General features: G+C 39.3%; 3 protein-coding genes across 4 annotated transcripts; 2 read left to right on the top strand and 1 right to left on the bottom strand.

Moving 5' to 3' along the window:
• The first annotated feature begins 1,380 nt into the window (after positions 1-1,380).
• LOC149001075 (glycosyltransferase BC10-like) lies at positions 1,381-4,484 on the top strand. Its single transcript, XM_089139947.1, has 2 exons — positions 1,381-2,588; positions 3,627-4,484. Exons 1-2 carry the CDS (start codon positions 1,914-1,916, stop codon positions 4,278-4,280), a joined length of 1,329 nt encoding a protein of 442 aa, XP_088996073.1. The 5' UTR covers positions 1,381-1,913; the 3' UTR covers positions 4,281-4,484.
• An 899-nt stretch (positions 4,485-5,383) lies between these two features.
• On the top strand, positions 5,384-18,057 carry CRS1 (maize chloroplast splicing factor-like protein). Of its 2 annotated transcripts, XM_089140366.1 has the most exons (10): positions 5,384-6,415; positions 7,027-7,552; positions 7,969-8,099; positions 9,526-9,876; positions 9,980-10,136; positions 14,687-14,979; positions 15,126-15,185; positions 15,728-15,795; positions 15,918-16,002; positions 16,808-18,055. In XM_089140366.1, the coding sequence occupies exons 1-8, from the start codon at positions 5,459-5,461 to the stop codon at positions 15,788-15,790; spliced, it is 2,538 nt and encodes an 845-aa protein (XP_088996492.1). In that variant the 5' UTR covers positions 5,384-5,458; the 3' UTR covers positions 15,791-15,795; positions 15,918-16,002; positions 16,808-18,055. The 2 variants fall into 2 exon arrangements, with proteins under 2 accessions (XP_088996492.1, XP_088996493.1); XM_089140367.1 differs by lacking the exon at positions 15,728-15,795 and having other exon boundaries at positions 16,808-18,057.
• Positions 18,058-19,430: 1,373 nt separating this feature from the next.
• LOC149001077 (LEAF RUST 10 DISEASE-RESISTANCE LOCUS RECEPTOR-LIKE PROTEIN KINASE-like 2.4) lies at positions 19,431-20,567 on the bottom strand. The gene is made up of 2 exons (XM_089139258.1): positions 20,546-20,567; positions 19,431-20,431 (listed from the first exon to the last, which is right to left on the bottom strand). The coding sequence occupies exons 1-2, from the start codon at positions 20,565-20,567 to the stop codon at positions 19,431-19,433; spliced, it is 1,023 nt and encodes a 340-aa protein (XP_088995384.1).
• Between the last annotated feature and the right edge of the window lie 1,177 nt (positions 20,568-21,744).

Consider the following 21,744-nt stretch of genomic DNA (forward strand, 5'->3'; position numbering starts at 1 on the left):
CTTCTAGAATAGCCGAATAAGGCATTAGGGCATGGGCATGGGTTTTATGGAAACCCATGAAAGTTGAAACTCTTTACTCTCTCTCCTTTTTTTGTCTTTATATCATACATTATTTAAAGCCGTAAACTACTTGTCACTCTTATGTTTTACATCACACGTCAATTAAAGTTAAACCATTTTTAGCATACGATACATCATGCACTAGTAAAATAATCAAGATTAATAAATGAAAACTTGTGGTGGAAGCCTAGACAAATCAGAGATTAATTAATTTTGGCGATTCGCTGGTTTTGGCAACCTAAGGAGAGGCGAAATCTCAACCTTGCTTATAGTAGGAGATCAATAATTTAATTTTTAAAGATTACAATAAACTTTTATCTTATATTTATTATAATTGAAGTACTGACGGTCAAGTCTTAATTCAAAAAAATAAAATAAAAATTTTAAAAGTGGACGCGGCTTCCTTGGGTTATACGGTTATTATTCATAAAAAGAAAAATCAATGAGTTCTTTTTTGGTCAGCAATGTCAAATCAATGGTTTCCTAGGGAAAAACTGTTGAGCTTCTAAAAAAAAAAAAAAAAAAAAAAAAAAAAAAAGAAGAAAGGAAAGGGAAATTCAACAATGGTTGACGGGGAAGGCGTTAAACTTCGTCAGATGGGCAGGACACATGGAAGGAAGGGCTAGACCTAGACGTACGTTGGGTGGCCGCCCTGATTGGTCAAATATGACGATGCTTCTATTTTGATCGAGGTAAAGGTCAATTTTGATTGGCGAAGGGATAAGGTGAAACGTCACGACCACGACCTGGATCCGGATTCCGGACCCATCACCACCGTAATCTCATTCTCCGTAGGACAAATGTAACGCCCTGACCTGATTTGGTGCGTATTCAGCAAAATAATTAATTAATTAAGAATATAAACTAGTACCGTATCATTCTCGATTCTCGATTCTCGATTGAAGGCGGCATGGCACGGCACAGTCAGCAGTCAGCAGTCAGCAGTCAGAATCAGAGCACCTTCCGTTAGGCTACGTGTTGCTGTCGTCGGATCTTAATTCTAGAAGGTCCACGAGATGGATTGAATAATGAACAATTAATACAAAATAATTCACCAAAAGAAACTTGTTTACTTTCGTCCTTAGTCGTCACTCGTCAAGTTCAGATTGGTCCAGAACTTCACCGTCCAGATGGCTTCGCGCGCTCCGGGGCTCCTCCTCTCTTAGCAGTCAGCAGACTCAGCACACTCTATCACATCACGAATCCGGATCTTACATCTTGGTTCGTCTGTGCATACGATACGATACGATACGATACGATACGTAGCTTACGTTCTTGCCACAAGTGACTGACTCTTAAGTTGGATGAATGGAATTTTACGGCGTGAGAGGGAGACTGGGGAAAGCAAGTAAGAGACACGCAAGATTCATCAAAAGCCGCCACTCGTCAACGCCAATCTGTTTCAGTCGACTCGATCGCCTGCAGTCGCCACCATCATGTATTCATGTTTATGTTTATGCTTATGTTCATTTCAGGAGAGTTTCCTAGCTTCCGATTGCGATTGAGTTACTTTCCCTTTCTTCTCGTTTGCCTTGGCTCTGTCGACTCTAGACATATCTATTTCCTATTCAAGAATAATTGCCCTCTTCTATATATCTATCCTAGCTAGGACTGACTTTGGGATATATAGATAGATAGTTTTATCTCCCCATGCCAACACTTTCCATCTTTACTTTAGGAAGCTGCAGATAGAAAATAGAGATCGATCGAAAGAAAGCCCCAAACTTCTCTGCTACAGCCAAATTCTATCTTCTAATAATTACGTACTTCATACATACCAGGCCTCAAATTCTCTCCTCGATCCAGCTGCTTTCATCGGCGACTTGTGGTCGATCACCTCGATCATCAAAACAATGAAACAGGAAGCAGAGCAAAGAACACCAATATCCGCGCTGAATCTCTTTTTCAAAGACCAATTGCGTCTTGGTGGGCTTCTCTCCAATCCCCTCGTCATTAGCTTTGGTTTCGCCCTTGGGATTGGGATCATCGTTACTTGTTTTCTCATGAACGACCACATGCCATTCAAATCCCAACTCTCCCAATTCCCTGTGTCTCCAATCAATCCATCTCAGGCACGGCTGCTGCCCCAGTACTCAACAACCAATCCAGCACCGGTACAAGTACAAGTAGAAGTAGAAGTAGAAGTAGAACCATCGGAACAAGAACAGCCACTACTATTGTCCATACCATCTACTTCTAGTTCTACTGCCGCCGTTAAAGAAAATAGTACGGTCGAACAAGTCAAGGGCATTAATATTGGATCAACGGAAGACTACGCTGATGATCATATGGACGACAAGCAGTTGCTGTGGAGAGCATCATCCATGGTTCCTCCTAATTACAAGGGCGTTCCCAAGGTTGCTTTCATGTTCCTGACAAGAGGACCCTTGCCATTAGCTCCTCTGTGGGAGAAGTTTTTCCAAGGACAGGATCATCGGCTCTACTCCATTTACGTGCACTCTGATCCATCCTTTAAAGACTCGGTGGCTCAAGGTTCGGTTTTCTATGGTCGAAGGATCCCCAGTAAGGTCAGTCCTCCTGTCTTATCGTTCGTTCATTCATTCATTCATTCATTCATTCATGCATGTTTAAATTCCATTGTTTCTTCATAATTGAAAAGACCGGTGCTTCGATAATTTTCAGGTAAAGGTAAAATCTAGGTTTTTCGACCCTAGCCTATAGTATCAATCCATCTCATACCCTTGTTTTGGATGGATCCTGGTATAAAACGGCAACCCAATCCATGCCCGGCCAGGCGGTACGTCGACTACTCTAAGATCAAATCTATCCCAATTTTGTATCTTTGTTGTCATTCAATTCTAGATGTGGCTTTTACCCCAAAAAAAAAAAAAAAAAAAAAAAAAAAAAAAAAGAGAGAAAGAAAGCGCAGTCCAGATGTGGCTAATTAAGTAGGGAGAGGAACAAGTAGGACACGCAAAAGTCAGTCAAGCTAACGTCTGACTTGGTCCAAGTTGGATCAGATCAAGGATGATTGATTGGTGAGCTAGCCAATAGCTTTTACTATTCCTCCACTTCCATCGTATGTTATCGATGCCACCTTCAGCTTCAAGGCTAAGAAGCATAAGGTTGACCATTATTATATATAGATATGCTTAGGATTTCAGCTTCTGATAAAAAAAGGTTTCCCAGTCAATACGCCAACATCGCCAAAACTTAATGCTTTCCCATGTTGTTGCATGTGAAGAAATTAGAAAGGCTTAAGTTTCCACTACTTACGTACGGACAAGGGAATCCCATTACTTTTTGCTGGGTTTAGGGTTAATTACCAGTGGATATATATATATCTATAACACCCACCCCGGCCATCGCTGGCGAATTGATGTTGAATTACCCAATTGGGCTATGCTATATATATGTTTTTATTTTGCTATATATATGGATGGATCATGGATGGATGACTCGGATATTATTGGACCGTACGTGAGGTGACAGATGAGGTGAGGTGAGGTGAGGCTCATCATGGTACGTACGTACGTACGTACCTACCTTAATTAATTTAGTCGATCTTGCATGTTCTAATAATGCATATTCATGCATGGATGCAGGGAGTGCGGTGGGGAGGGTTTAGCATGATGGAGGCAGAACGGCGACTACTGGCAAATGCACTTGTTGACTCGTCCAACCAAAGATTTGTTCTGTTATCAGAGTCGTGCATTCCCCTATTCAACTTCTCCACCATCTACTCATACATCGTCAATTCTAGTAAGACCTTCGTGGGAGCCAAGGACGTACCAGGTCCCTTTGGTCGTGGACGTTACAACCGTCGAATGAAGCCTCTCATCGATCCCAATCAATGGAGGAAGGGATCTCAATGGTTTGAGATGGATAGGCAACTGGCCATGGACATAGTCTCTGATGGGACATTTTTCCCACTCTTCAGAAGATATTGCAGCTGGGGCTCATCATGTATTGCAGATGAGCACTACCTACCAACAGTTGTGAGCATGAGATACCCTCAAAGGAATTCAAACAGGAGTTTGACATGGGTTGAGTGGTCAAGAGGAGGAGGAGCACACCCGACTAGATTTACCAGAACAGACATAACCATTCACCTCCTGAAAAGCTTGAGGAGTGGAACCAAATGTGAGTACAATGGTAATACCACTAACATGTGCCATTTGTTCGCAAGGAAGTTCTCGCCCAACACTCTGGACAGATTGCTTAGATTTGCTCCCAAGCTCATGAGTTTTCATCAATAACCTAACCGCCTGCAGAAATATTTTATGTTATTGATCTCAATTTTTACAATTTGGCCAAAAGGCCAAATTTGGGAGAATCTGTACAGCATATATACCATTATATGGCCAAAAGGCGAAATTTCAATATTGGTGCATGTGGTGATGTAGATAATGAAATCATTTTTTTTGTTTTTGTTTTTGTTTTTACTGATAGAAGATGATATTGAAATCATTTGCATGGACGACCGAGCTAGTCCAGGTTCATACCGTGGTAATTAAGGTAGGAGGAATTAAGCCAGCCTTGCATGGTAAGGACTAAGGAGTACGTCATGCTGGCTGTGTTGAGTGAGTATCAAAAGTCAGGAACAGAACGCTTCGAATACCACCTACTATTCCAATGACAACATCTGTCTGGGAACAAGCAATTAAACCGGCCCATAACCAAATGATGTTTTCAAGATTTATTTATTTATTTATTTATTTATTTATTATGATCTTAAAAGTGAGAAATAAGCTGAGATTTGATCCCACACGGCCCACATATATACAAACAAAATGTGGGATTGAACTCTGAAATCTATGTTGACATAATAACCAACGTGAAGTCACTTACAGAAAGCAACAAGTGAGATTGAACTGTTAAATTAAAGCAATCTCTCAACAAGGGATTGCGCTTGAGATTGCTTGAGTTGTAAAACCAACATCTGGGTCAAGAATTTGAATCTCTCTTTTATTTAAATATAAAAGTTATTGTCCCTCCTGGATACCTAATGTACGAAGTTATCTCCTTGAGAATAATTACAGTCGATGTTATACCAAATTCTGGCTTTATTATTGATACCGATCCCAAGGCTGTTGGAGCCGAAGATGGAAAAGAATCGAAGATGAAGGAAACAAGCAGATTCTCAGTAAGGAGAGAGGTGAATTAGAGAGACAACCGAGGTTACAGACTTACAGCCTTACAGGTGGGTTACTTTTTGTTGAATTGATTAAAATATTAAACGTGGAGAAAAATCTAACGATCCACATTCCACGGGATCAAACTGAACCATGTCAGAACAGGATCGAAATCCAGGAAGCATCGTGTATTTAGCAAATAGCAACCGGGTAACTATACTACACTAGACCACACGAGCAGTGTCAGCAGAGTGCGAAGGTCTCTCTTGTTTTCTTCTCCTACAAAAATCTTCAGAGCTCCGATGTCCAGTGCCATTTTTCTCTCTGCTTCCTCCCTTCCAAACGCACCATATTTCTTTAATTGCTCAAATGCGAGTCTTTTTTCTACTGCTGCTAACATTACCATCTCTGCAACTTCCAATACCCAATCCCGAAATCCTACGAGAAACATCAAATCCAATTATCCTTCCAAATCTCTCGTTGTTCTTCCAGATGAAGCACAAACCCTTTCAACCAGCATTAGCAGCAGCAACAACAGCAACAAAAACAACAACAACAACAACAACAACAACAACAACAACAACAACAACAACGGTGATAGTCAATCCCCAAATCCCGAATTTTCGCTTCTATCAGAGCCCGTGTCCCGTGCCAATGGCGCTGTTAAGATGCCCGCAGCCCCTTGGATGAAAGGCCCTTTGCTCCTTCCCCCCTCTGAAATCCTAGACTTCTCTAAAGGCAAGAAGAAGAAGAGTAGCTCCAAAGGTGGAGATGATGAAAGGAGGGATTGGGATTCGTGGTTGACCGAGAAGGTTAAAGGAGGAAGAGGGAGGCGGGCAATGCGCGATATAGTTCGAAGCGTTACCAAGCTTAAAGCTATCCGCGACTCAGAGATAGCACATAATCGACCAGAGGATGCCAAATTTGAATTTCGGGTTCCGCTCGAACGATTTGGCGGAGATGGGAATCATGAATTGGATGACAACATGCCATGGACCAGGGGTGAGAGGATTGTCATTCCGAGGCCAAAGAAGGATAAGGTGGTCACCGCTGCTAAATTGATTCTTCCTCGACAACTTCTCAAAAGGTTGAGATTTGATGCTTCAAGACTGACGAAATGGGTGAAGGTTAAGAAACTAGGGGTGACTCAAGATGTGGTGGATGAGATTAAGATGATTTGGAGGAACAATGAACTTGCCATGCTCAAATTCGATGTTCCGTTGTGCCTTAATATGGATAGGGCCCGTGAGATTGTCGAGGTCTGTGTCTATTTGATTCTCAATTACTTCTTGATTTCCTATACTGAATTTGTTCTTTATTCACCTGCTATTTCTTCTCTCTCAATTAAAGCTCTATATTTAATTGTGTACTTACACACCGGACCTAATGCTCCTTTGTTCTCTGGGAGGATAATTTCCAGCTTTTTCTTTAGCATAGATTGGCATCAGCGATTGAGTAAAATAACCCGATTTGATGTGCTTGGTGTCCTCTATACTGGCAATTGTATAATTTTCCAAGATAACGTTCACGTTTCCTCATCTTTCTTGAAAATGAACTCCCTAAAATATAACTGGAAATTGTTTTACCAAAATTAACTTGTTCATTTTATTTCAACTCCCCTGTGCTTTTGTAACGAGAGGATAAATTTGTACTGATGTCTATAATGCAAAGTCCGAAAGCCTGTATTTTCTTGGAAATGCAAAAGAAAGCAGTTGAATTTACCGTGTAATATATCTTTTCAATTGACTAAGATTTCCTGTTAATACCAGTACTAAAGGTTATTTCTTGAATTTCCCATTTGCATGTTGATATTTATTGTTACAACTCTGATGCGGATGTAAGTGTTTACCCATATTATTGTTTAAAACAGAGTAAGACTAAGGGCTTGGTTGTTTGGTGTAAGAAAGATGCTCTTGTTGTTTATAGAGGATGCGATCATCAATCGTCGTCAACAGATTTTCAGATGGCATATTCAGGTTTTCCAAGCAGTGAAGAAACATCCACCATGAAAATCACTCCTAGGAAGTCAAAAGAGCAGATGACTATATCCCAACTGAGATCTGTTGAGGTGGCAAAAGTTGAAAATACGGCTTTGAAGGGCAGAGCACTTGATTCTCCTCCCCTTTCTGTGCAAGGAAATGAAGTTATGCAATCAATAAGTGGGACTTTATATGAAAGGGAAGCTGATAGACTTCTGGAAGGCTTAGGGCCTCGTTTTATTGATTGGTGGAGACCAAAACCACTGCCTATTGATGCAGACTTGCTTCCAGAGGTGATTACTAAATTCAAACCTCCATTTAGGCTGTCGGCTCCTAATGAGAGACCAAAGCTCACTGATGATGAGTTGACATACTTGAGGAAGCTTGCTCGACCTTTACCTACGCATTTTGCTCTTGGTAATTATCTTTTCTTACTATAGCTTTGTATAATTGCAATGAGAATTTTGTTTCTGTGCTTTCTGCAAGTATTCTACTTGTTTTGGACTTCAAATTTGTATCTCAGATAATTGGATTGTCTAAAGGATACATCTAGTGTTTGCTCATTGAATTTTACATCTCCTTTTGATTGTATATGACTACAAATGTTGGGTGACAGGGTTTACCCTCATTGAAAAAGAAGCCTAATGTACTAAAAAGTGAAAAAGATAAATTTTCTAGGAGTTAACGCAGGGGTGTCAACAAGAAAAATCCCTGATGTAATTTACAAAGTTGACTAGTTCAGGATATTCTCTTACTTCTCTACCTTTATGTGTAAAAATGTGTGCGTGTCTCATCTCTTGGTTCGGCTCTTATTCTCTCTTACTTTCCTGAAGGAAGAAATAAGAATCTTCAAGGCTTGGCTGCTGCCATCTTAAAGTTGTGGGAGAAGTGTCTTATTGCGAAGATTGCAGTGAAATGGGGAGTTCCAAACGTGAACAATGAAAAAATGGCATGGGAGCTTAAGGTGAGTTTGGTAACACTGAACTTTTCTATTATGTGATATTTATGTAACATATAACTCAGATATCTCCCTTAGGCATATATTTCTTAATCCCTCCTTGTTATACAGATTGACACCATTTTTTTATTACTCTATACTAGAGAGCAGGTTCTATAAGTTATTATTAGAGAAACATGGAAAATACTTGTGTGCTATGAGTTCATACTACTGCAATATGATTACTGTTGCTTTACTTTTGGAACTAATAGCAGCCATCAAAGGATGACCTAACATGAAATCAGGGGATGACAGAGGAATGAAGAAATAAAGCTGATCTGGAATATAAATAGTAAATTTCCAGGCACAGTAAATATGGTGTAGGTACATCAAGATATAGTTTAGTAAGGGCATAAAGTGTATGTCGAAATATTTGGTATGGTATAGGGTAAAAGATATGATTAATGTCATGTTGTTTGTGCAATTAAGATTTTCTACATGTAATTCTATGGCAAACTTAAAGAGATCTGTATAACTGAAGACTTTCCGCAGATATTTGGCATTATAGTACCATATTATTTATTTTTTAGTGTGAGCTTATGGCGAGTTTGGTAACACACTCTCCTAGTTGAGAACCATGGTATGGTCTTTATGTCAATGGATGCCAAAAAAAGTTCTGAAGTTGGCCTCAGTTTACAAAGCTTTTCATACTATTTATCTTAAAACATTCATTAGTTATTAACATGCCTATAAATATTACACTTCTTGATCAATAGTCAATGTGTTAGAAAATTTTATAGTATAATCTGCAAGGAGAATATATTTGAGAAGTTGGTGATCCATCTGCCCTGTGAAAGTTTGCATCTGTCTTAGCCATGTTTCCAGTTTGAGAAGTTCAGAGCTTGCTAAGCTTATAAAAGAGTTTTGGGTGTCTACAGGTTTTACCTGGGCTTGAACTTTGTCCTCATTCTTTGCCTAATTACCAAGTTCTATGCTTGATTACCCCACAACCAATGCTGCCTCGCTTCTTCTGAAGAGGGTGTAAAATTTGGAATATTTGGAATATTTGGTTCTACTCTTGAGTAGCAACCACTTCCTCTTAAGATTGGTCCTTTCTTCTGAAACCAAACTCATCTTCTTCATCAATCATTTCCTGTATCCAACTTGTGCTCATATTATCAGGGAATTATCCTGAAGTAATTGATAAATCATTATCTTCTTAAAGAGTGTATTTGTTTCCCACCTTTAATGATGCAAATGAGGTTATTGCTTATGAAACTGTCATGATCTTTCCCTTCTATAATTTTTTCAACATCAATGCCTTTTCATTTGTGTATGTGTGCGAGCACACACTGGGTGAAGGGGGGGGGGTTTGGTTTGATTCTTAGCCCTGTTTGGTTTGCTTTACGTTTGTGAAGTCGTAGTTGTTGATAAACAAGTTCTATTTTGACAGCGTCTTACAGGAGGAATTCTGATCTTAAGGAATAAATTCTTTATCATAATTTATAGAGGCAAGGACTTCCTTCCTTGCAGAGTAGCAAATCTGATTTTGGGCAGAGAGGCAGAACTGAAACGATTCCAGCTGCAGGAAGAAGATGCACGTCAGAAAGCATTTGAATCTTTTTATGTTACCAAAGATGCACCATCAAATGGTAGCACAGCAGGAACATTTTCAGAATTTCTAAATATGCAAACAAAATGTGTGCATCTGGCCGTTGGGAGTGGGGTTCTTGAAGTCCAAATTGAAGTTGAAAAAGAAAAACTAAAAAAGGAGATTAGAAACCAAGAGCGCAAGCTTTATATAGTAAGATTCATCTTTTTTGTTTTGTTTGATTGTGAGTTTCTGTCTCTCTGAGATTTGAAAATGAATCTGCCTAATATACTTTGGTCTTTATGATTTTATGCAGCTTAAATCAAAGATAGGGACATCAGAGAGGCGTTTAACTAAACTAAATTTAGCATGGAAACCTTCTGAACTGGTTGCAGACAGGGAAATGCTAACTGAAGAAGAGAGGCAATGCTTCCGAAAGATAGGCCGGAAAATGAATAGATACTTGGTACTTGGTAAGTGATTTCTATTTGCTATAGCCCTTTGTTTCTTTCCCTCCTCCCCCTTCTGCCTCATATGAAAGATTCAATTATTCACTCTAGGTTTTCAAGCTCATAGGTAACTTAGTTAGTTACCTCTCACCAAGGTTTATCTTCTCGTCCCATAACAGACCTCGGTCTCCCTTAGCTGTCCACTTTGGCTTGGCATACTGCAAAACCAAATATGGGAATTATGGAGAAAGGAATCTTTGGGCTAATTCATAGTTTTAGCCTATAGATTCTGAATCTGGAAGCAAACACCTCCTGTGTGTTTTGATAATGAACTAGGGTGTGTTTCTTTAAGTATAAGCTACTTCAGGCCACTTTATCACATTAAAGAAGAGCATAACCCATGTAGAGGGTTCCCACCACTTTTGGGTCTTGGAAGGGTCATAATGTACCCAACGTTACCCTGCTTTTGCAGAGAGTTTGTTTCCAGACTCAAACCCATGACCCTTGGTCTGAGGTTCTTTGATCACTTTGTTCGACTAAATATTAAAATAATAATACAAAATTATAAAGTCTTGATAAATTTTATTCCCCTTGTTGGTGTTCTACTGGGTCCTCTGTAGTTTTTCTTAGTTTAGATGAATTCTGATTCTTCCTGTTTGTAGATGCTATTACTAATTAACGTTTTTTTGTTGATGAAATAACTTGTTCTTTTAATAGTAAGGAGAAAGTTCACCTCTAGAAAGACATACAAGATGTAGATAAACATAAGTAACTACACTGCTCCACTTGAGGGAGAGGACTCTGCACATCATTTAAATTTTTAATGGATAGTCCAAATGTAAATTGAATGCTTTGAAGGCCTGCCTTCGCAAGGTCATCCACTATTTGAATGCCTGATGTAGGTATCCAGATGAATAATTTTGTCAAGTATGTGAATGCATCCTATCAAGTGCAGCAAACACGGATTCACATCCTCTGTAATTCCTTTCCTTGTAATTCCCTGGAATTCCCTCATAGGATTGTGCCATGTGGCGTTTAAGTAATCCAAAGGTTATCCAATTTAAACTAAATTTGAATTTTATTTAAACCCACCCATAAATTTGAATTTTATTTAAGCTCTAGTTTGTTGGGTAACCTTTGGATTACTTAAATGCCACATGGCACAATCCTATGAGGGAATTGCAGGGAATTACAGGGAAAGGAATTACAGAGGATGTGGATCCAGCAAACACCTGCCTCCTTTTCTAATAATCTGCATCTAGCTCAGAATCACGATTGACTCTATCGTTTCTCAAATGATCTTATGTAGATAGGCTCTTAGACAAACAGTTATGCTGTTAGAACAAAAAGAACCTGGCCAATGCCTCGTATAATTTACCACAGTTCACTTAAGTTATTCATGGCGAATCAGCTAAAAAAGGTTATGCATAACCTGGTTAGTCCCAACCAATCGGCTTTCATCGCGGGTCGTAGTATTGCGGATAATATCCTCCTTTGTGCTGAAGTTGTCAGGGGATTCGACAGATCCTCTCATTCCCCTGCAGCTCTCCTCAAAGTTGATCTCCACAAAGCTTTCGACTCTATTTGTTGGGACTTTATTAGTGAGGTTCTCGCTGCCATGGGTTTTCCTCCTTCCTTCATCCATTGGATTGAGGTTTGCATCTCTACTCCCTTCTTCTCCATTCTAACTAATGGCTCTCCGGCTGGATTTTTTCCCTCTCGTATTGGTATTCGCCAAGCCTGTCCCCTTTCTCCCTTCCTTTTTTCTCTTGCTCTGGAGGTGTTCTCTCGGATCCTCCAAGCCAAGACGGATCAGCTCCTAATTTCTCCCATCCCTAAATGCAAAGCCCTTAATCTCACCCATCTTGCCTTTGCTGATGATCTCATGATATTTGCCAAGGCGGACCATCGCTCCATCTCCTCCATCATCTCAGACCTTACCTTCTTTGAATCCATCTCAGGTCTTTGGGTCAATCTTGATACATCTACCCTCTTCCTCTCTGGAGTGTCTGAGCCTCTTCGATCAAATCTATTGAATCTTTCGAGGTTCAAGTCTGGCTCCTTCCCTGTGGTTTACCTTGGTCTCCCACTCATCCCAGGTAGACTCTCTCGACATCACTATTCTCCCATGTTAGATCACATCCGTAAGAGTCTCCAACTCTGGAAAAGCCGGCTTTTACCCTTTGCCGGTAGGGTGGAGCTCATTTGGTCTGTGCTCCAATCATCCTACCTTTATTGGTGTGGCATTTTCCCGATTCCCAAGGCTATTTCTTTTGCAATGGAATCTCTCTTCTGTGCTTTTCTTTGGAAGGGTCAAGAATCTACTCGATTCCTCCGGCGTATTAGTTGGTCCAACATTTGTCAGCCCAAATCTGAAGGGGGCCTTGGTATTCATCGTATCCAAGATGTCAATTCCGCTGCTTTACTCAAAACTCATTTGGGAAATTGTCACCAACCAAGATTCCATCTGGGTTAAATGGGTCCACTCTTATCTTCTCAAATCTGACTCCTTCTGGTTTGTCCCTATCCCTTCTAATCCTTCCTGGACCTGGAGGAATCTTCTTCTCCTGAGACACCATGCTCTCCCTGCCATCCGTTGGGTATTCTCATCAATCTTTTCACTCCCCGCTCTGTCTATGAGACCCGCATTCCCAAATCTACCCGCCTCTCGCATTTCATCTCTAATGGTTCTTGGGTCCCTTCTCCTCACCATAGTCTCACGCAAGTCTGGAACTCTCTCCCCCCTATCCTCTCCCTTCCCCATGATAGAATTATTTGGCTCCCCTCCTCTTCCAAAGTTTACACTACTCCCTCAGCTTGGAGCCTTTTCCGTTCTCCCCCCCCCCCCCCACTTGGCCCCCCTTGGTTTGGTTCAAAGGTCATATCCCCCGCCATTCTCTTACCCTTTGGAGAGCCCTAAACATTGCCCTCCCAACCCAATCCTTCCACGTTTCGCGCCATATACCTGTGAACACAAATTGCATTCTTTGCTGGAATAGCACTGAGGATATTGAACATTTGTTCTTTTCTTGCCCCTTCTCTAGTGCTCTTTGGAGAAAAGCCCTTACCTTCATCTGGCCCCGCTCTTGTCGCTCTTTTGAGTTTGCCCGGGACTGGTCTTGGGTTTTGAGTAACTTTTCAGGTACCTCTATATGTGACCGAATCGGCAGGCTTGTCTTTGGTGCTTCAGTCCATCATCTATGGTGGGAACGAAATCTCCGGCGCTGGATTTCTAAATCTCGCTCTATAGATACTATTTGGAATGCTATTTACTTTGATGATTCCTCAAAAATCTCAGCTAATCCCTCCCCCCCGGTAGTTGACTCCCCAAGAAACAGACTCATTGTTGTTGCCTGGGGGCTCAACTCCCAACTCCATTCTTCTCCTTGATCCTTGTCCTTAGGATCCTTCTTTGTATTTGTTTCTTCGTCTTTAATTGATTATTTATTCATCCAAAAAAAAAAAAAGTTATTCACTAGCCTAGCAAGCTATTGGGCTGGCTCTTTTCTGGTTCACTGAGAAACCAGATACAGTGGGATTCTTTTTTAGCTTATTTAGTTTTCATTGTAATCTTAGGCTATTTGGAAGTTTCTATTTTTGGTTTAATAGCTTAGATTTTTATGTAACTTCCTGTACAAGTAATTCTTTCTTTGTGAAGGACTTCTATTTATTTATTTGGTTTCTAGGTGTTGGCAATAGCCATTACATATGTAAGGGACCTTAAGAGCCTTCCCCTATGATTCTGAAGATGTATATAACTTGGGTTATATGCCACATTTCTGTGTGAAACAGTGGAATGAGATGAGATTACTTAGGTTAATTGGAGACTGAGGAAGACCATAGACAGGAGGCCTTGGTCATATTCCTTCCCCTACTGACACCCTTCTTTCTTCAATATTGTTTTACTATAGTTTCTAATTCTTTTCCTTTGTAATTGAATTGTTTGCTGTTACTACAGCTACTGTAGAGATGACTGATTACAGCTGAATGTTCCCTATACATTCTGTGGCATACAGAAGATTGGAAGACAAAATCATTCCCTGCATGTTCTGGATTTTTCTGGGTGGCAACAGTCGGTGGTGATTGTACTGATTTGCTTCCCATCTAAGCAGTAACTTGGGTTCAAAACTTAAATCCTTTGCGACCAATTAATCTGTGGCCCTTTCAACAAAATATTGGGCCAATGAAATCTTTCCATTTGGCTGAATGAAGTAGGACACCATACTATAAGAAAACCAATAATGTTTAGTCAGAACACATTGACTATACCCGTATACTGAGTAGGTCATGAAAGTAAAGACCATAACTATCACTCGCAGACAGATAATCAATGAAAAATATGCCATTGATGCTTCACTAGCAAGCACATTTGGCACACTGTGTTGCAAAGCCTTTTTCTGGGAAACTGGAAGGGGGGGGGGTGATGCAGGTCTGCACCATTTTTTGGTGGCTGAACTGAATCATTGATGCTATTGTTATGTAACTACTCTGTTTTGTTTTCTTTTACATTTTCGTGTCTTGTACATACCTGGTATTTCTTGATAGCCTTTTGTGGATAATACTGACTTTTTCAGGGAGGCGTGGGGTCTTTGATGGTGTAATAGGGGGCCTGCATCAGCACTGGAAGCACAGAGAAATTGTCAAAGTAATTACATTGCAAAGAAAGCTATCTCAGGTTATCGATACTGCAAGACTGCTTGAGATTGAGAGTGATGGAATATTCGTTTCAGTTGAGAAGCTGACTAAGGGCCATGCTATAATTCTTTATCGTGGGAAGAATTATAGGCGTCCATTGAAGTTAGAGCCAGAAAATCTCCTGACAAAAAAAGCTGCATTAGATAGATCACTGGAAATGCAGCGAATGGGTGTAAGTAAAATCCTCTAGTTTTCTCACTTGCCTACTCACATCTTCCAATCTTTTTTTTATTGGCTAATTATATTTTCCTCCTCTGAAGTAGAGATTTGGTTGTTAGAACCATAAATCCTTCTTTCTGCCCCTTCTTTTGGTTGCAGTCCCTGAAGTTTTTTGCATATCAGAGACAAAGGACAATATCAGATTTGAAACTTAAACTGGTAATCCTCTTGGACTTTGCCTTCTACATAAATTTGAAGAAAGATAAACTCAGGCGTGAATATGATGCAAAAATGCAATATCCGTTCTAGCTTCCATCTGTATATGCAGATGCATGATCTTTTTGCCTCTCACAAAGATTCTGCTAGTGTGAGCCACTATCATTCTCAACACCTGCATACCTCTCACTGAAGTTCATAAAATGTTGTGTCTTTTTGGAATTGGGTTGGGGGGAAGGATGTCGAGGGGTCAGGATAGAAGCAAATGAAAAAACTTAATCAGTTAGGCACACATGGTAACTGTGTAACACATAAGGTTATGATATCTTTTTCATCCCATATGTGTAGACCATAATCAAACATCAAATACTGCTGCATTCTTTGTCTATGCTGGAATAGGTACTGCATGTGGTACCATTTATTTAACATGCTTGAGATTTTTATAGATTTATTGAACAAAATCATTTACTCTGTCATTTTTCTCCCCAAACCCCCTAACACACCCCCCCCCCCCCCCCACAAAAAAAAAAAAAAAAAAATTGCAGAAGGATTTACAAAAAGGAGGGGAGGAGATAGCTCGATGTAAACCTATAAATCATGATTTCTAGACAGTGTATGTTATCACTCCATCAGTCTTCTTCATGTTGATTCCTTCATCTGATGAAAGGCATGTGGATGTATGAAGAGTAGGACATTTAACGTAATCATGTTTGTTTCACCTAATGTGCTCCGCAGGCAGTTTAACATTCTTCAAGTTCAAAGACAAATAGGAGGCTGATGAGCGATGACCCAAATTTTCTGTTCTGTTGGAAAACTGGAGGTATGTATATTTTTTACAGTAAGGCCCATGAAATAGATACAGGATATGTGACAAGATACCCTTTAGACTCTTGTACCTCTATTAACAAGGTTGAGTTCCTAAACCATATGGAGTTTGAGAAATTGTTGTCAGAAAAGGATTGCAATGGATGCCAGACTGGATGTGCTTTTACAGTGGAAAGTTGATTTTGTTCTTTTTCAGTTAGGAGTATTTATGAGGACTCTGTAACTGCTGTAATCAGCCTTATCCCAGCTGAATGGGTAGGCTACATGGTTGTCTTTCCTCACAAATTCTCCTAGGGTTATTTTAGCCATGCCCTTTCGTCTTTTAATTCCTTTGACCAAAGTCATATCACTTTTCCATACAAGTCCATCCCAAAGGCCTCTGTTGAACATGGCCTTGCCACATCAAGCAACTCTGCATAAATTTCATGTATCTGAGATACTCCCAGATCGGCTTTGATTTGATCATTTCGTAGTTTACCATATCAACATCCTAGTCGCGATTATGCAAACATGATGATTCTTGGCTGCTTGCTGGTCATATGGAAGAGTACCCAAAACACAACTTCTGCCAGTCTTATAATCGTACACAAAAATTAAACAATACTCTAGACATCATGGATCACACATCGCTCCTATTCTGCCGTACAATCTATTTGAATCTTCTCATATGAAAATTGGTTTTCTCCATATTTATTCAAACCAACAAATTCCATCATCTGTGAATCCTTTCCTTTATCCTGTGTTTAGGTTCTGATATTTGTACAGTTTATTTTATTAATTTCATATATCTCGTTCTGCAGATGAATCGTCGACATGGATTTCTATGAAAGGAGTTGGTAATTATTTTGAGCATCTTGGTTGTGTTAATTGGTGTAAAATATATATATATATATATATATATATAGGAAGAGGGACGGGGTATGGGAAAGTCCATCACATTTGTTTACCTCAGATGTGCTATTATATTAGTTCATAGAGTTGCTGCCTTCTTAAGCATGTTTCCAGGCATTTGAATTTGAGTGTTGCATGTTCTTACCCTCAAAATGTAAATCTGAGAACAGTATATCGCTAGGGTAGGGGTTGCTAGGTTAAATCCAGCTTAAAGCATATAGCTGCCCCCCTTGTATTCAAAGTCTTATTTCCATAACCGAGCATTTATAACCAATTATGAAAATTCAGATGTATCTTTAGCTTTAAATAGATCTTATATCAAAATCATTGATTGATATGCACAAAAGAGAGGTAAAGTTGCTGCGTTAGAGCATGTAGACACTACTACTCGATCAATTTTTGTTCTTGTGGCCTTACCATGGCATGGAATTTGTGACTTTGGTGAAGCAATTTTGAACGAGTAGGTAGGTAATGTTTTGGTGGGATGTAGAGGGAAGTTATGCTTCTTTATGACGTTTCTATGGTCCCTATGCTGGGATTCGAGGGTGCGACCCCAATCTGTCTCGAACATTGCGAGTCTGTTGGAAACAACCAGATTCGAATACAAGTGGCACAACAATTTTTAATTTCTTGACCAACTGTAGGGGGCCAGGGCTAGCATGAGAATTGAGAAGCAGTACATTTTGTAGTTTAGTCACACACTCACATAACCCCTCTTTGGTCCTAATTATTTATTATCAAAACGCGCAAGAATATTGATTATATACTGACCTTCATAGAGGCAGATATGATAAATAAAGGAAGCTTGAACAACATGTCGAAGTCCTGTTCTTGATCCAAGTAAAGAGTTGGAAGTTTTAGGGTGGACATGCCCTAGAAGAGGATAGTTTAAGTGCAACACGGATGCTGCTGTGAAAGTGAAATAATGCTACGCTCAATTAGCTGGGGTGATCCAGGATTAAGAAGGCTTGTTCAGAGGAGGATTTGCTATCAAGATTCCTCTATGCCATGTAGTAGAGGCGGAAATGCGCGCAATCAAAGAAGGGGTAAAAATAGCGTTGGATATGGGAGCATGGCCACTCCAAATAGAATCAGACTCGCTAAAGGCCATAAGGTTACTGGACCCAGAAGTTAACGAGCAAGGATCGATGGGAAGATTAGTTGCTGAAATTCGAAGCTTGTATGCTTCTCGAGGCCATGTTAGATTTAGTCATGTGAGGCGTCAAAATAACAAGGCTGCTGATTGGTTGTCTAAGAGGCGGCTAATTGGAAGAGATGATATGGTCTTTTTCAATGATCCCCCGCAGGAAATGACAGACATCCTTAGAGAGGATTGTCTCAAGAGTTGTGCTTTAGTTTGATTTGTTTTTGTTTTTGTTTTTTGAGTCTTTGACCCCGTTTTGTTAAAAAAAAATAAAAATAAAAATAAAAATAAAAAATTTCCTAGTTATTAGTTATCTAACTGAAGATGAATTACTATTGTAACCTCTAGAATTGCTACCCAAAAAAAAAAACCGCAACAACACCTGGATAAACCTGTAAGTTGTACTCATTTGGTTTTTCGTTGGAAATATTAACCGGATTGGTCACAATGGAACCGGTCTTGGCTGATTTTGATTCTAATTCAATGCATGAGATTCAGATTGACCAGTGGGACTACCATTTCTGTATGCTATTATATTTGAAAGGGATTCGGTTTATCAGCTTTTGGGTTGGATAGTTCTTTAACAAAGATTCTCCTAGAATAGGCATGATTGTCGCTATAATAGCACAGGTTTTCAACTTCACAAATTTTATTGGTGAAGATTATGGCTAACATTTGAGAATTTAGCAATTTTTTTTTTGTCTTATACTCTTCTTAGCCTTTAATATTTCTCACTATTGATTTTCCTTTGTATTTATTTTAGTAAAAATTTGAGAAAAACAGTCACAAGAAATAAATTTAACAAGATTATTTATTAATCTCCAAAGGAGGTGCTACCATTTATGCATCTTATTAATAACTGGATAGACTCGAATTCTTGGAATTGATATGAATGTACACTACTAGAAAATACAAAGACATGCAATAGATCCAAAACTTGGCCTAACATTAAAAGCTCCAATTATGTGGACTACTAAAAAATACAAATGCATGCAAACTTAATAATCTCCATCTTTACTTAGATTTTATAAGCCATTCTAAAGATTAGTGTGAAGTCAATTTTTCAGAATCCATTATTCTATTTAGTGTTTTGCCATTCATGACCAAAATCTGTTTATAAACTATTTCATGAAACAAGTTCACTATTAAAATCCAAATCATATACATCAGCCTTAAAGAAATAGAAAGCCCTATGCCTTGAGTACACATTCTTGTGTTAAATTAACTACGAATGTCATAAATAATAACTTGACATAACACAATTAGGATGTTGATCTGCTAAAAGATTCAGCTAATTGTCCTCATGGAGAAGAAAAGAAAGGTTTGGGAGGCATTGGCAAAGATTCAAGGTTTCCTTCTAACATCTCTACCACTTTGCGGATTGATGGTCAATCTTTTGGATCCATCTGTATGCACCATAAACCCACCAATATCATCTTCTTAACTATAAGTTCTTCCTCTTCCCTCATAACTATATCTAAATTTAGATCTTCATTTTGTCTAACATGCTCATAGATCCAATCTGGGAAATAATTTTCACTTGTACGACCTACTTCCATGTCAAAGTTTTTTCGTCCTCCAACCATTTCTAGTATCATCATTCCATAGCTATAGATGTCTGATTTGGACGAAACTCCTCCAAAGTATCGAGAGAACACTTCGGGGCCAATATATCCTATAGTCCCTCTAAGCTCTACCATCGATATGATGGTATCTTTTGGAGGGCACAATTTAGCAAGACCAAAGTCAGATATCTTTGGACAAAAATCTTCAGCTAAAAGAATGTTATGAGGCTTTATGTCAAAATGCACAATCCGAGTATTACAACCGCCATGTAAATACTCTATTCCCCTAGCAATGCCAACTGCAATTTGATATAATCTGTCCCAACCGAGATGAGTGTTGGTCTTTGCTGATTTTTTGTTGTAGATGAACTTCTCAAGAGATCCGTTGGACATGAACTCATAAATAAGTGCTTTTTTGGAGCCATCCAAACAAAAACCTAGAAAAGTGACTATATGCATATGGGAAGTCCTACCAATGGTTGCAACTTCATTCATGAACTCTTCTCCATTACCCTTAGAGTAGTCTTTAAGAATTTTTACAGCAACCAAACGGCCATCTGCTAATTTTCCTTTGAACACGCTACCATAACCACCTTGGCCCAATTTTTCTTTAAATGAATTTGTCATTTTCTTGATGTCTGCATAATTATACCTTTTGGGAGCTAGGGATCCGTAATTCCTTAGGAAGGCCTCTACATTTTGGTTGCCACTTTTTCTTTTCTTCCAAAACGCTATCACCAATCGATCTTGTGATGATTTTCTTCTCAAATACCAGACAGCAATTGCCACTATTGTCAATGTTAGTGTAAATATTGATCCAATAGCTGAAAAATGAAAAGAAAAAAAAAAGGAGAGAAAATGTTAGAGACGGTACAAATAATCCCACGCCCATATGAAAACTGAAACTAAAGCATGTTGCCTGCCACAACAGAACATACGCTCCAATCTGTTACGACGCATAATTGGGGAAAATAAGTTCATCGTTCAAGGTGCATATCGCGTATGCATTTGGAAGTAACTTATTATTTGTATTCTTGATTGGAATTGAGGTTGGAATAAAGAATGGAGACAAGTTTTCAATATGCAGAGACGCTCATCAATAGTAAATAAGAAAGAAAATTAAGCAAATAAGGAGATGCCCCCAGGCCCCAACCAACCGCTGAGGCGACCCTGTAATGGAAAGAGGGGAGAGCTATTTTTCTACTGACACCAAGAGAAATTCCAACGTCATAAAATTTGAAGAGAAGGAAAATTAAGAGTTTCCAATGCTTTAGGAAATTTAATTGATCAAACAATTCAGATGAATCCAAATGGTACCTATTATTATGATTCTCTTCACCTCGGCCTTGTTGCTGTCTCCAACAATTCCTAACAAAAAAAATTAGCCATAACATTAGTTAAAGAGTTAGGAGGTATCATTGATAGATATCGCAATGGACAAGAATCAAAGAAGCATCAAAAGGGCCTTGGATGTTGAAGAACCAAGGAGATAGATTTCAGATGGAATTGAAGGAAGACATTATTATTATTATTATTATTATTATTTCGGAAGCAAAAATTTTAATTTTGGCAATTACCATGTCAATTTTGTGCATCGTTTTCGATTATTACCTTGATTTGCAACCGCACAAAGGGTTATCTTTCCTTAAACAAACAGAGAGTCTTGTTTTGATCACACTGTTGGTTGGGAAGCTGTGGGAAGCTGCCACTGAAGACGGAATCCTTTATACAACCGATCGAAAAGGTCTTCCGCCTCCCCGAACAAATCCACTGGAAACTGGACCAATTGGCAGCCGCTCAGATTGAGATCATCTATATATATATATATATATATATATATATATATATATGTATGGGGGTAAGCCGATCGAAGTAGTGCAGAACATGATTCTCTCCACAGATTTTGACACCCGTCAGGCCTTAGATCGTAGTCGTGTTCGTGTGCTTCGCTGGAAAGGTAATATTCTCATGCTGCATCAATTGGAAGGAAATTGGAACGGAAGAGGATGATGGCCGTGGGAGAGGGAGAGAGAAATTGTAAAGGGCATCGCATTTGTTCTGTCTTATTAATGTCGTGAAATCTCGGTCATGAACTACAATCCTTTTGACCTCAAACCAGTGTGGATGATTAATTATC

The sequence above is a fragment of the Hakea prostrata genome, chromosome 11, assembly GCF_041222555.1.
Source record: "Hakea prostrata isolate BN-2017 chromosome 11, UWA_Hpros_2, whole genome shotgun sequence".
Classification (NCBI taxonomy): domain Eukaryota; kingdom Viridiplantae; phylum Streptophyta; class Magnoliopsida; order Proteales; family Proteaceae; genus Hakea; species Hakea prostrata.